Genomic DNA, 16,201 nt, shown 5'->3' on the forward strand with positions numbered 1-16,201 from the left:
AATTTTGCAATGTATCTTTCTCTTTCAATTAAGTTTGTCTAACCTGAAGGTTTGTTTGAAACACATTGTGTTTTCTTACCAGTCTGACTCACTAGGTTTCCAGATATCAGTACTTTATTGCCAAATCAATGAATATAAGACCCAAGTTTTGCAGAATTTAGCAACATTTTCAAGTCATCATAAGAATTAGTCCTTATATGTAAGACGTCATTATTGGAGAAGAACACCATTAGAGATCAGACAAAATAAAACAGACTAGTTGCAAAATCAGTGTATGACTGAAGTTTTATCAGCTTCATCTGAACTTTTATTTAGGCTTTCACAGAATAAGCTATACATGATGATATTAATACTTCATTTGTTCGCTGATAAACACAGTTTGACATATTCAGCATTACAATCCATAGTATGAATGAATAATGTAGCGTGTAACTTCTCCTGAAACTAATATCTTGTGTAAAGCAAACAGACCCCATGGAAAACACTTCTCTGTTTCTGCAATGCCATGAAGCCAGATTATAAATGTGTAAAATGCAACAACTATTTTGAAACTTGAGCAGTAGGAAACATTATGGTTGTGCAAAATCTTTAGACCCTGTTGCAAACATACATGATTACTGAGCAGCTCATGATTTGATGGCTTATATAATAATCAGTGGCTTGTAGTTACTGCATATTTGATATATCATTGTGCATTTACATTTTGTTCCTCTTGTTTTCCAGACCCCATTCCTTCAATCTATGAGACCAATATTAACACACATGTGCAAAAGTAAACACACATGTACAAACAACTAACCTCCGTCGACAAACAACTTGGTTTCGTGCAGAAATGCATACAAAATACACAAACAAGCAGACTTTAGGTAGAGACAAACACACACGCACGCATACGCTTGCATGCACAAAGGCACGCACATGCAACCTTGTACCCATGCAAATAATCATGTGTTATTATTCCTCATTTTCTGTGCAGAGTTATTTTCTGATACAAACACCAACATTTGATTTGAAACAAAACAACTAAGCTATCAAATAGCAAGAGTTTGTGTCAAGACACAGGAGAAGGATATGAGCTGAGCCCCAAGTAATCCCCCTCTACGTCTTCTCTTAGGCTTGTTTTGTTACAGATTCCCTCCTCGAAATATATAGAAGACCTTCTGTCCTCAGCAACCACAAATGATTTCCAGTGCCTTTCTTTTTGTTTCATCTAACAATAGGACATAAAGGTACAAAGACTTAATACTATTCATTGTCTTTACATCACGTACAGCGGCTGTTGAGAAAATCCATGTGCCACCTCTCACAAACACGAAACCAAATGAAGAACAGATTGTGATTAAAATCAGGCTGGAACAAAATACATCATAGAGCAGAGAAGAGACCCTTCATTCATTATCAGGCTTCCAGCTTGAATGCTGCATTTGAAACACAGGATCTGTTCTTAGTTCAAGAGTGACATAGGTCGGTTCATGACACGAACCGTGCTGAACCATAATCTTCAACGTGGCTTTGCTGTCCAACAGTGATCCCTCACAGTGGAATGAAAGTCAACAAGTCGGTCTGAGTACCACTAAGACACCAGTCTTTTCCAGATATGGTCATCTATTCAAAAAGCTCTTGGAAGCCTTTTGTGTTGCAGCAATCCTCCAGTTCTCTTTGCGCATTGTCTACAATGCATAGCAGCATTAATCCATTCCTTCATCACTTTCATCTTTTTCAAGTTCTTTATGTATGGCTGGCGCTGCTGGGTGAGGCAGTGTCTGTTTTTCTCTCAGCCTCATCCAGCAGGAATTCGAGTTTAGGTGACAGAGCTGGTCGTAATGCTGGGAGCAGTGGTGGTCCTGCTCTGGCCTTTTCTCCTCTTCCCACCTCCCCCTCCTCCTCCTGCTCCTGCTCCTGCACCTCCACCACCACCACCACCACCACCACCTCCTCCGCTTCCTCCGCCTCCTCCACCTCCTCCTCCCCCTCTACCACCATCTTTGCCCTCTCGCCCTCGTCCACGCACGTTCTCCCTCTCTCTCCTGTTTGCATCATCTTGTCTGTCCCCTTTACCCTTCTTGTCTGAAATGAGAAAATGGAGAGAACATGATTAATAGGTTGTATTATTACTCAAATAAACCCTGTAAGACATCTGTCATCATCGGATGTTGTATGTAAAAGTGCCTCCGCTTGGCTAAACAAAACTGCAAACATGGATTCCTGAGGGATGAGAGTAGATGATAAGGGATGTGTGTTGAATCAGGACTTGCAGTTGTGTGGTTTTTAATGCAGGCAAAACAAGAGTAAACAACGCACATTAAATCCAGGATTTTTCATATATCCCAGCATGATCTATGGCAGCATCCAGTGTGCCACAAAGTGCAGACAGAAAATAATGAAACTTACAAAATAACCATAAAATATTACATCTGAACATTTAGTTTTTAGACTTGTAAGAAGCCTGACTTTATGGATGTGAATGTCAGGGTTCACTGTTCCACCACTTTGGTCTAGAGTCAAATATCCCAACAACTGCTGGATTGATTACAACAACATTAATGGTTATAAACTTTGGTGATCAATTGACTTTTCCTCTAGCGCCACCATGAGGTTCACATTTGTGGATTTAAGTGAAATAGCTCAACAACTATTGGATGGATTTCCTGGAATTTTGGTTCAGACATTTATATTCCCCTCAGGATGATCTTTAATAACTTTGATGATGCCTTAACTTTTCATCCAGTGCCATCAAAGTTTATCCAATACTGCTGTGCCTGAATACAGCCTTACAGAGCTGCTAGTAAAGCTTCAGGCTGTTAGTTGTGTCAATTTCAACAGCTACTTACACACTTGATCCACTACACACACACACATAAACCTCTGCCCATTCTCTCTCTACTGGTACTCTTGTATTAGGATTCACACCTGTCGTATATCTCTTGGGAGCCACTCTGTAATGAACAGCCGACTGGGATCACCTTAATAATCACCAAGAAAACCATTCTACTTAACTGGAAAAACAGACACAACCTCTTAGTATCCCAGTGGCTTCACTTACCATCTGAACACACCACAATGAAACGACTCAAAGCAATAACAATATACCACCTCATGGTTGTATATATTCGCCAATCAGTCAAGATGCAGTTTATATTCATATCTCTCCAGACTCTGATATTTGTGGTGAAGACTTTGAAGGAATTTAATTAAAAGGTACTAAGGGCCTGATTTACAAAGAAGACAATAGATTGCGCTTTTCGTTTGCGTGTGTTTTGCGGGTGATCTACTAAGAATAACTGCGTAAATGAAAACAGGTGCAACAGGGTGGAGACAGCAGTATTTAAATGAGGGTGTTGCGTGTCTTAATGGAGAGTTTGGACGAGCAGAAAGCTGCAAGCGCAAAATGAAATGTGATCAGGTTTTTAGTAGAAGAGGTTAACAAATATATACCTTCAGGTTTGGTAAATCACAATGCGAATGCTAAATAACATATTTGCATTTTCTCCTCCCTGTATTTTGCACACTGGGGTTGAAACGCCCCATATTACATATTCATTATGGTAAACGTACTAAATGGACAGGGCGTATTATCTTGCACATTTGAAAGACGCAAACCTCAGTGCTCCGCATTAGTAGATCAGCTTGCATATTTTTTGCGGGTGATGTCAAGTTTGCACACGTTTTTACACATGCAAACCTTTAGTAAATCAGGCCCTAAGTGTATTGTCTGGCTAAATGGAAGTTATCACTATATTGACTTCTATGATTCCAGTGATAAAGCTGCCTTCATTTACTGACTATTTGGATATAAAATGTCATCACGTCATTAGACATCTGTGTTAAACTTTGTCATAATTAGCATATGAACTCCTCAGTTATCGCCAAAAACATATTTTTTGAAGTCCCATTGACCTTGACCTTTGACCACCAAATTCTAATGCTATGAGATTCCCTCCACGTATTCCTGAGATAGCGCATTCACAAGAACGGGATGGATGGAAGGACGCACGTATAAATAGGCAGACAGACAACCTGAAAACACAATATCTCTGGCCATGGATCAGTTTAATTGCCAGTAAGCGCTACTGACCCCACTTATCAGTTACTAGTTAACTAATTTATTCATTTACTTTTACTTTGAGGTTGTGGGGTGCCCCAGTAGTCGCTGCAATGTGCTACAGTAGCCTGGGGGGGGGGGGGGGGGGGGGGGGGGGGGGGGGGGTCGCCTCCAGGACCTCAAGCTGAGAGAAAAAAAACAAAAAAACAACAACAAAAAACAACGAACACCACTGACAGATCTGGCTCACACTGGAAGGTTTGGGAACCGTTTCTGAAAGGGACCATATGATCTGCAAATGAACAAGTACACTCTCAAGGGTCAGGCTGCAGCCAATGGCAGACCAGCTAAGTGTGCTGTGTGTGTGACCAATAGGCCCAGCCTACCTGACCTCTACCTGAGTCCTAGCAGCCCCTCTTACAATCACAGTACCCAAGACTGCTACAATCCTGATTTATTTTTTATCTTATTTTGTATTTGTCTTCTTTTTTTAAATTGTCCTTCTTGCTTCTGTTTTTTTTTTGGTTTTGTTTGTTTTATTTTAGGGTTTTGTTAAGTATTGTGTAGTTCTTGTAATATCATTCTGTTCTGTGTTTATGCACTAATTAAAATGAAAAAAAACAATTCACACCTGTCACATATTTCAGGAGTATAATTGCCCTCCAAATACAAACATCCATCAAGTCACTGTGAATGTGCAAAAATGACCTGTTCAGGAAAGGAAAGGGTTTAGTTCTGCTGCTGATTTGAAAATGCAGCACGTGTACGGACTGTAAGTGCACTCAGCACAGTCATGTGACACGAATTTCGGTCACATAAATCACCTTAAACTTCACTTCTGGTATAATGAGTTAAACATTGTCAAGAGTCCAATAATGGCCCATAAGGACATGAAGAGCTGCCACAAAGTGGAAATAGACTTTATGTCTAATATCAGATGACCATTGTTTAGGCTGCACTCAAAACTATTCAGTTTTGTATATTGGAGGCAGAGTAGTTACAGTGGAGGATGTTTGTTATGAACTTGCGCGTTGAGAGTCTCAGCACATCCTGGAAACTGAGTGAACACGTGCCAAGGGCTGGACAGTGTTCACTACGCAGTTGACAACAGCAAGGCTTATGGCGCCACCATGTTTGTCTACTGCTGTGCAGTAATAACTGTAGGTCTGTGTTTATTTCCCTACCAGCATTTTTAAACTTGTTGTACAAACAGTTATGATTCTTTGGTTTAAGCGCAAAGTAGAAAAGAAAAAGCCCAAAGGTATAATATTTCCCAACACAGCCAGTGAAAACCATTATATGGTGATGAAGTACATTCATAGTAGTCAAATGTGGACAGACCTAACACAAAAAACATTTATTCTCCGCAGCCCCATTCCCCTAAACTGAAAACTGGAAGGCTCCGTTCCACAGTAATGCAAAAAAAAGAATAACTGAATCTTTTTTGAGCCATTAGAACCAAAATGATAAAAACATAACTGCTGAGGTCATTTGGTTAGTTGGCTCCATGGTTAGCTCATGTTGTATGAAGGTTTTATGTCCAGTATGCTCAATGTTTATATGTTGTCTAGAATCAATAAACATATTTCTGACCATTTTTGGCCATTATTCAAACAAACACTTAATACTGAGCAGTAATAGTTTAAATTTAAATCAATGAGGCACAATGAAGGCGAGTGGAGCCTGAGTGAAGTAAAGGGTCCTTACACACACTCTGAAACATCTGAGCTGATGTGCTTACTGTGTAAGGACTTAATTACTTCTCTAACAAATCACTAATGGAGCCAAGAGAGGGGGACTCCATCAGTTTATGACAGCCCTGATTGCACCTCCTCCATCCAAACTAAACAATTTTGCCTGACAAATGCAATAACACATCCAAAAAATTCTGTTTTCGCGTGAGACCCTTTTGTGGAACTTCAGGAAAAGGGGAAAAAATTTGCAGCCAGATCAACACAAAGCGTGAGCTCTGCAGACCACTAAATCACTAATGTTATACAAGGTCTGCCCCCTGTGTTTTATATAGCTAGCGTGCCAGCCAACTCCCACAGATGAATCCAAAGCTGAGCTCTTTTTGCACGGAGTGAGTTTACCCACATGAACTGGTTCACCAGAGTCATGGTACTACCACCCAAGAATTACCTGAGAGAGAAAAATGTATTCCTGTGCATTGTGACAGGAACATGTCTTATTTTCATACAAATTCATTTAACAGTATTAGTAGCGCAATGGGAGACCTTTTCAGTATCCACAAAGCTTCTACTCTCGTCAGGTGACACCTCACACATGTCATTCTTGCCATTATGATATAACCTATCTTTGCTCCAAGCACAGAAATTTGGCAGTCAGCGTAGCAGTTTTTAGAGGGCAGTTTATAATATTTCAATGCTAATTATTCTTCTGAACCCAAGGCTGAAATTCTTTCCAGGAAACAGGCGTCAGACAAAGTAAATTTGCTTCTCATTTCTCAAATTGTGCTGTCACAGCTTGTTCACCGAAGAGCTGGCTCCTTACTGAGAAAGTACAAGCTGTGTCTGCCTCCTTCCCTCTAGACATGACCACAGATCTATATGGAACAATGTCAGATCATGTTCTGCTATTTAGATTAGAGCCCTTAAGTAAGGATGCTGGAATATGCATGTTTACTCACATATATCCAGGCATATCATCTGTTACATGTACATGTTGCAACATCTGTACAGTTGCCAACACTGTGAAATATTGTTACGCAATGCTCCTGCTGTGCCACAAAATCCCCTAAGCGTGCCACTGTCCAATAAAGTCCTTAAATACTGCTTGTTTAGAGTTCTCTTAGTCCTTGTAAATAAGTGTAAGTTTCCAACTTTGGTTGAACTTGGCCCATTATACAAAACAGGTTAGTATCTGGTGACATTTGGAGAGAAAGAAAATTTGCTTACAACTCTTCATTAGCAATAAATCCTTTGCAGTTCAAGAGAACAAACCCAATAACTTCAATTAATATTGATTAACAACAGCTCTACTCTTATTTCTTTGTTTCGTAAGGTTTACGATCCAAGCACGACGGCTGGTAAATATTTGATTTCTACGCTTCAATAAGGACAAAACGTTTAAAAGCAAATAACCAGAATCATTGCTGTTTTTGTTGCACTTTTCATCCAATAAACTCTGGACCAACAGGCCAGATCCGTCATTTATAAGCCTTAGCTGCGAATGAGGCCAAGAGCGACTAATAAGCTGTTATGAAAGTTGATAATGGCCATTGACTGGTGAGAATGACTGTTAACCTGCTGGAGAGCAAGCTGCTGTGTGGATGATAAGAGCCCAAGCAAACATGTCATGGTCGTGTAAACCTCACGCTTCAACGGTCTTCAGAACAAATAGCTCTTTCTAGCTCTGATCCTTGTCCAGCTTCGCAGTGCGTAATGTCCGCCCTTCATCTGCTTGGCTCGTAGATGGAGTTTATTGTTTACATGCTGAGAAGTCAAGAGATTCTGTATCCTTCTGTGAGCTCAGCCAAACCAAACCCAATCAACACGCTGCGGGTCACAGACACACTGGCGGGAATATGGGCCTTTGAATGTTGAGTAATAGTTCCATCAGTCATCATATTAACGGATGGAGGCATTTCATGAGGCACATAGAGCCTAGTGCTTGTTCATGTTATCTGAGTACTGTCATCAGAGTATATTAAATACTTAGCAATCATGTACTTTATCATTATTATATTTTATAATTTGTAGTCTCTGTTATCTGTTATTTCCTACTCAGTGTACATATCTGTGTATTTCTGTTTACCTCTCGCACAGGGTGTCTTGGGCACGACGCACTTTTTTTTCTCTGTCTGAGGAGTACAGGTCTGTGAGGGTACAAAGGCCGGGGAGGTGTCCGGGCTGTGGACCGGTGGAATGGGTGTACGAACCCTAGACTGCGAACCTTTCTTAAATCCACATGTTTTATTCTTCTTCATGCAGGAACCCCATTGACTCCACTCGCCCAGTTCGCACTCTCCAGTACGCTGACCTAGAAAAAAAAAAGGGGGACAAAGAGTAAAGTATTGAGTGATTCGTCCACCGCTCCAACGTCTCACATTTGTTTTGCAGCCTTGCTGTCTGCTTTTTACAGCTCAGCAGTTTTAGCTGAGGCTAATGAGTTTAAGTAATTTCTAAATCTGCAAACAATTTTAGCTCTGTCCTTCTCTAGAGAGAATGGACAGAGGCGGTTGCTATAAATCTGAAAATGTACCAAAAACGTAGGACTATCAAGTATTCTGTGTTCAAAACAAAGGCTACTTTTTAGGGCCACATGTATATTCTCTGGGGACAAGCAGGGTCAGTTTAGACGAGCAGTGAGTTAAGCCAAAAATTCATTTCAGGGCTCCAGGTTTTTGCTGATCTGAGCCAAGACGCCTGCATTAATGCTGTCGTTTCTAACTTATGACAGAATTATTTTCAACAGAAAGAAAAAGAACAGGAGGGGAAGCTCAAGAGATCTTGTTATTTTTCTCAAGAGTTCACTTCCAGACAGCTGAACATTGCTGGCTCCTCAGATGAAGTGATGAATATAATAAAGGCTGATTCAACATGTGGCTCACACCTTCGAGCTGCTACATTATAGAAGGTAGCTTTCAAATATGATGCAATTTCTAGAAGTTTAAAGATCACTCACCAACACACTCCATGGTCTCATTGACGGTGCGTTGGCCTGGAGGGCAGCTGACATAACATCGCCCACTGTGTGAATACAAGCCCTCCTTACATTTTGTGCAAAAATTGCGATTGAAACACGCTTCACAATTGTCTATTTTACATTCTGGAAAACACAGGGGAGAAAAAAGAGAAGATAAAATCATTTCAAAGTCACATTATTTCTGGTGAAGTATTGTTTTGTTCATTTCACTGGCTTAAAATAATCATTCTTATTCATGAAAATTTCTGGTTAATACACAGAATCTGGAATATTGACTGTGATTTTGGCTGTAAAAAAAAAAAGCAAATGGTTCTCCAGAGAGAGGACAAGAGGGACTTGAATTGTATTTCCTCTTAGAGATTTATTACTGATTAAACTACACAGGATCTATTTAGGGGAATATTTCACGAGTAACACTCTTCTCTTAAAAACATATGCACCACAGGCCTTGTTTTTTTGGAAAGTGGGTGTTAATGAGTCCAGCCAGTGTATCGCTTCAGTGGGTTTCTCAAGAGTGGGTCTCTCCACACTTCAGACTCATTAAAATCTCTGACTCCCCAGTCTAACAAACAACTTCTTGAAATATGGATAATTACAAACATGGGGGGATAAAAACCAGACATCTTAAAAGACTCCCAAAGCTTTGGTCTCATCTTGAAAGGCACTTCCTTATTCTGACCATTCATTACATGTGTATTTTCTCTCCCTGGACAAAAACAGCAGAGAAAAATAGAAAATATGTAAAATTGTGTCAATATTCTATATGGGAAACATATCCAGATCTAGACTCGTTTTGCTCATGTGGGCTGAACTTAAGAATGTCTTCTCTACAGCTGGTCCAATGCCAAGGTCAGAAATGATCTAACACTGAATCCTCACTGGGACTTTAATGTTCTTGCCTCCTGCTCCCAATTACTATTTTTAAGCCCTTGACAGCTAAATTGACAGTACTGACGTTTGCAGCCCTATAATGTAAGACAAATGTTGCTAACAAGACATTCTAGGATGACATGTATGAAGTCAGATGATTGTATAATAACCCAGGTTAGCCGCTGAGGGAAGAATTTGCAGAGTATTCAGCCCTCTCTGCAACAAATCAGGATAGTGAAGAATGCATTTAAATAATATAAAACAATTTGCAAAATTAAAAAAAATAAACTCATTTTTGAGTGCCAAAATTTTCTTTATGAAAGTGCAAAAATTTAAATTCCAAGAAACGATACTGTCATTTCTGATACACCAAACAGAGTAAATGACTCTACGGTTAGAACGCAGAAATTCCAAAATAAAACTATATAAATCTGAAGGTATTCTACATCACAGTATAAGGTATTGTGAAAGATTACCATCATTATAGTCACAAAATAACAGCTCCACTTTTCCAAATCTGAAATATCAAATAATAAAAAATATTGCATCATCGTCAGGGTTATGAGTTTACTCTGTATTGGGAATGTAACCTTCGGGTTAAACATTATTTGGTGCATCTGACAGATATTATGTGATGTAGGCAGTCAAGCAAAAATCTTGAGAGAGGAGAATACCCTGCATTTTTCTTCCCGTAGCAGAATAATCACTACAGGCTGCTGGATATTGTAGCTGCCCACCACATATCTACACCTGCAACTATCTTGAAGAAATGAATACCATTGAACAATCAGAGAGAGAAATAGCTTGAGGCAATAAGCTACAGTATAAATCCACAAATTCTGTGGTATGAATGGTACTATCAGTCGACTAACAATGTACTTACTGCATTATTTCACAACAAATGTTGTTTTTTAAAGACTGATAACGATATGAGCAAAAACATTTTACTTGGTTACTCACTTACAAACTTCAGAGGCTACATATAGTATTTATATGATACAGTAAAGTATCAGAGTAAAAAAGTGTGTAAAAGTGAAAGCATAACAAACATGGATTGTGGCCTGGCATGAACCCTGCACATGAGGGCCAAATAAAAAACACAGACATCCTCTCAAAAACAGACAAACAACAATGCATTAGAAATGTTTTTGTTGGGATTTTGTTCCAATCCTGTTTTCTGCCCACGCATAAGGAGAAACAGACAACAGACTGAGGTGCTGGCACTCCTTTGCTAAAAGTACGGGACTGGTGCCACCAGAACCAACTAAGTAAGTTTCGTAAGTGCTGTGAATGTCACCACCCTTTCACACACATGAGCCAAACCTGCCTATAACCATAAATGAAGAACAATTCAATTAAAAACTGTACTGACTTTGTATTAGTTCAGCTAAATATTTACTGTAGCATCTGTGTCCATTTGCACAGGGAGAAGTAGCAGACACTAAAGGATTTTATCAATTGCTCACTTATAACTACTGGTTACTTGCCACTCGCCCCTTATTAGCATGTATTACTAATAAAAGAGTGAATCTTATGCACTCACAAACCTGAAAAACAGCAGCACAGATTGTTTTAAAGAAGATAAAACAGCACAAAATAACATGGGTGTGTGTTAAAGGGTGTGCCAAAAGTAAGATGCCTATTTTGTAGATGAATACTTTGGTCCTTTTTATACGGAAAAAACAGTCTAACTGTGTGGAAATATACAGATGAGATACACATCACAAGAAAAAATAACTGGTAGGGTATCCCTGCACTCCTCTAAATACCCACATATTGTACATAAACACAAGATGATGAGCCAAAAATAAACAGATTGTTTACACTTTCAGTCGAGTGGATTTTTACAGAGTAGAGTGTTACCAGAGTTCGCCCGAGCCTGCATGTATTTGGAAGATCCCAGATGTTATCTACAAATTCAATATGCCCATAGCAACATCTTGTTGATATAACGGGGACACTTGCACTATCCCATGGTCAAGAGTCTTCTACAACACAAAGCAAAACTCACGGGTGCATCTGTTGTTGCCTTCTGGGTTCCTCATGCCAAAGTATCCCATGGGGCAGGAGGCGAGGCACACGCCTATCTGACGGATGTCATTGCGCTCCAGGAAGATGAAGAGCTTGGGCTTACATTTAATGCAGCCGTTATACTCAGAGCATCTGTCACAGCCTTTGGGGCAAGATGGTGGCCCCTCAGTACTAACTGTTGGGAAAATTAGGTAAACAGAAAGAAAGGAACAGTCAGGTTGAGGTAGGCAACAGAACAGCATGGTGTACCATCACATAAAAAGATCAGCCTGATATGAATTTTAATGAGGAAATTAAAAAGGGAATGTGTCAACATTCAGCCCATGAGAACAACATCAGGCAACTTTAATATTTTGCTGGCATCTCCACAGATCCAGTCGTAAACCTGCCAGCACTTTATCACTCCAACAAGCAGGGGTTAATGCTTGCAGCTCTAACCGGGGGCCAGGCCAAACATCTTTGTTTGAACAGTTACTCACTGTTTACTTCAAACTGCTTGCCGGAGATCCTTAACAGATTTTCATTTGGAGAAACCCGGGTAATTGGGGTTGACATCCGAGCAAAAGCCAGTCAAAATCAGGCGACTAACACCACACAGGTCAGTCAGAAATTATCTGGGCATCAGAAAAGTGCAATGGGGACGTACATGGGCAAGAATTGAATACTACAATTGCAAAGTCAGTGTTTTTCAATAGTGATACAAACCAGCAAGTATCCTCTGTCAGAAAATGCACTGCAGATGAATTTACACTTCACTTCCTTGTAATCCCAGGTTTTGACATTAATCCAATTCCCTCATCTTCCAAAAAGGCAAAGAAATCGTGTGCCTAGCCGGTTATCTAAATAATTTCTAGGAAAAGTGTGTCAAAGTGCACATCTTTTTTCTAGGAGCCGTTCAGAGACAAAACCACAGTCGTCAGAATTGATTTACAGTCCCGTACTGTATCAGCTCTAAATATAAATACTCTCACACAGCCATCCATCTGCCGTTATGCCTCCCAGAGATAAGTCAGATGGTAAAAGCGTTAAAAGGGTTCGCCCATGAACAGATTATACCATGCATGAGTCACGGTAACCTAAAATGCAGCAATTACAGCCAGGTCTTATTGCTCACTAATAATGATAAAAGTAAGAGGTTCTAGGGAGTAAAATTGAACCACAGCAGAGGGGAGTGTATGAAATCATAGAACGTGGTATTGGAAACTGTTTATGACTCGTGGCGGGTTAAAAAAAAGACTTTTTTTTTTGCTGTCTAGATTATGAGGGGCAATACCATATTCCTCCTCTCTGATTGCTTCAGTTTGATCTCTGCATGACACAGAATTCATTCAGAGAGAGAACACAGAAAGCCCGCGAGGAGGAAAACAATTCCCTCTGTCGTCAGCTATTTGCCTACCAGGATGGGCGGTTGAAGAAAACACTGAATCTGATGACATTTAAGATGCAAAAGCTATAAATCAAGAGGTGTTAACCACAAAACCATTCCATAGCTGGAGGGGAAAAGCTTCAAATGACTGTGACGCAGTAGAGGGCGCTCATGTATATGGTGACTGACCCAAATCTTTCTGTCCTCATCGCAATGGCACAACACAAACTGTGTCAGTATTTACTGTCACATCGCACATATATATAACTGCATATATTGTAAAAATATTAAATTTTTAGCACACAAACAACAGTTCTTCTTTCCACTATGTGTGACTTTAATAACACCACATCTGTTACTGTGGCCAGTCTTGGTATTATATGAATTCTGGTTCGCAAAGGTTGGGCAGAAGCTGGCGTAGACTGAAAGTTCCTCGTGTGTAAAGGAAGAATTATTTCAAAGCTGACAGTAACACCAGCACAGAGGCTCTGAGGCCAGAGATATACTACAAGTAGGCCTGAGCACCATCTTTGTGGTTGCGTGAGGTCAGAAAAATGCTTACAACAACACAGGCAGCACGGTCCAATTGAGAGCTTAGAACTGTCAGGTACTCATTCCATTATGTGCCCACAGAGCCAGACACAAAAAGAGCAATGGCTTTGAGGGCGAATCCATCAAAAACCCTTCTATAAACAATCCTAATACCCATAAAAGTTTTACATAAACTGAGAGAGGCATAATCTTAAAAAGTGGAAGAAAGACGAACCATTCAGGGGGAACACTGAACCTAACATAACCTGCCTAGGAAAAACAAATACGGATGATGAGAAAATAAACAAAATAAAATGTTATCTTTACTTTGCTCGTTAAATGTTTATAAGACATCCACCACCACTGTGACTCAGACCACAGTAACGAAAGGCAGCAGGCTGAAGAGGAAGAAAAGAGAAAAAAAAAAGATCAAAACACACTGAAAAAGAGAAAAATCTGGGGAACTCACCCCGTCTCTGTCTTCTCGCCTTAGAGAGCTTCAGAGCATCGCTGTGACCCATGGAGCTGAGGAAGACCATTGCCAGCGCCACCAGTCCCAGCTGCATAGTCCCTGTTGCCTTCCCGGCCTCGCAGGGTCCCCCCCTGCAACCAGATGGATCAGGTGGGGGGGCCCCCTTCGACTGTGGGACAGGTGGATCCCTCTGCTTCTGGGACGGATGATGCCTCCTCTCTGCTCTGGCACTGCTCTGTTTCTCTGCCTGTCTCTCCCTTCTCCCCCCCCCACCCCCTCCCCCCACCTCTGTCTTTCTGTATCTTTCACTCTAGTGGCTGCTACGTTCGCAAGTCTGTGTAGTGGAGGGTGATTCTGCGGTTGTAAGTCCAAACAAGCCCGAGGCACAACAACCCATCACGCTGGTGGTAGTACTGGCAAAGGGAGTAGACAGAGCAGGATTGGAGGATGGTGAAGGAGGGTGTTGGGGCTGTGCAGAGGATGAAGAGGAGGAGAAAATGGAGAGGAGATTGTCGAACTTCTGGTGGTTCAACCCATGAAGCTTGGGGTGGGCTGGCAGGGAAGCAGGAAACCCGCTCTCCAAGGAGGGTTTGTTGTCAGCGAGTGCCTAAGCTCACACGCATGTGTCTTATTAAAGATGCTTTGAGGAGGCACTAACATATGGATGCAGGTTCTTGACTACAGTATGTGCGACAACACATGTGCTTGTGCCAGGACCTGCTGAGGTAAAAAAGGAGGCAGAGAAGACAGAAAGATGAGGGACAATGGTTGGGAGAATGGTTGTTGCAGGTTAAGAGGGTGAACATTTAACCATGTACCATCAACATTTAAGAATAATTTACATCCTTAAGTTATTAGCATTCAGTTTTGCAACTTGGCTACATTATTTGGCCAAAACAACAATAAGTCAAATATGATACATACTTTTAACATCGCAAATCTCTGCATTCCAAAGTACTAAACTCATGACTGATTCATTCAAAGGATCGGTCCTGGAACAAGGAAACTTAAAAACCGCAAACACTTTAGGGTCACGGCACTCCGAGCTATATTTGGACTTGGATGATAAATTGAGCATGTTTAGCATGTCCTTTTGAAAATTCATTGTAGTCAGCTCTTTCTGGGAAATGCAACACACACTTGGACTGAAGAACTTTGTAATATTTGGTGCTTAGATCTTTTTTAGATAGTGTCATGTGCTGCTGTATTTACAGCTCTTGTGTGAATAGGACACATAGAACATGTTAGGATCTGAGCAATGGGAGGTCCTCCCTCGCAGCTCCATAAAGAAAAATAAGACCATATTTGGCTGCTGAGTTAGTTATGGCTCTGAATCACACAAAGGACAATGCCATTTGGTGCATCTAAACATTATAGCAGGAAACATTACATTCTTTGTTAAAGTATAAATCAAAAAGGGCAACAAAAAAAATCTGATTTCATAGGATACTTCCAAGATGGATTTTGTTCATTCAGATTTTTATTACAGAAGTAACTACTTAATATGAGTTAAATTGGGTTTAATAGAGCTGCTGGTGACTAAGGGAATCTGTTGTAACTAGTTGAGGCAGAGGGGAGAACACACATGCACGCAAGATTTATCAATCAAGACTCATATTCAATAAAACGAAGCTCCTGATTACAATCCAACAGCTTGGCTTTGTGCTAAGAATACACTGTGTAATCTAACAAAGGACAGAGATACTTGTAGCTTCTCCTAAATGAGAAACATGTCAGACTCACCAGTAAGTTTATTTACTTCATATTACTTAATGACTCACAATGTCACTGACACCTTTCAGATAAAGTCATATTTACAGGAAAGAGCCAAAAAAGTGGCACAGCCAGTCTTCTGCGACACCTGTTAGTTACTCAAGAGCGTGTTGACTGCTAAGTTTCTGGATCGGTCAGAACTGAACCTTTCCAGCGCTGAGTCACTCACAACATGTGCCAGAAGTCTCTGTCATATCCCGGCAATCCCACGACTCTGTGTAACCTGCCAAAAGCTCACCTCGGCCCATCCGTATCTGCTCTCACACACTATGGCGATAAGAGACAGGACCGGGCTGTTAACTTACTAAGAGATGAGAAATGAGAAAGTGATTGCTGTAGTCGTAGTCCATTTGTACTGCAGAGTCCTTTTGTTAACATGCCGCACGACAAACAGTCGCCTCACCAGGCAACTGTGGTGCTACTATGGCACCTGTGTATGTTTTAAAAA

The 16,201-nt window shown here is 40.6% G+C and overlaps 1 protein-coding gene across 1 annotated transcript; it reads right to left on the bottom strand.

Annotated features, from left to right (window-relative positions):
* Positions 1–1,801: 1,801 nt before the first annotated feature.
* rspo1 (R-spondin 1) lies at positions 1,802–14,211 on the bottom strand. Its single transcript, XM_062422847.1, has 6 exons — positions 13,978–14,211; positions 11,592–11,786; positions 8,690–8,833; positions 7,820–8,044; positions 1,978–2,067; positions 1,802–1,893 (listed from the first exon to the last, which is right to left on the bottom strand). The coding sequence occupies exons 1-6, from the start codon at positions 14,072–14,074 to the stop codon at positions 1,802–1,804; spliced, it is 843 nt and encodes a 280-aa protein (XP_062278831.1). The 5' UTR covers positions 14,075–14,211.
* Positions 14,212–16,201: the final 1,990 nt, after the last annotated feature.

Source organism: Scomber scombrus, chromosome 7 (assembly GCF_963691925.1).
Source record: "Scomber scombrus chromosome 7, fScoSco1.1, whole genome shotgun sequence".
NCBI lineage: Eukaryota > Metazoa > Chordata > Actinopteri > Scombriformes > Scombridae > Scomber > Scomber scombrus.

Coding starts and splice junctions, on each gene's coding strand:
- rspo1 (XM_062422847.1), bottom strand. CDS start 14,074: ATGCAGCTGGGACTGGTGGCGCTGGCAATGGTCTTCCTCAGCTCCATG. Junction 8,834..11,591: donor AGGCAACAACAGATGCACCC/GTGAGTTTTGCT, acceptor TGTGTTTTCCAG/AATGTAAAATAGACAATTGT. Junction 2,068..7,819: donor CAAGACACCCTGTGCGAGAG/GTAAACAGAAAT, acceptor TTCTCATTTCAG/ACAAGAAGGGTAAAGGGGAC.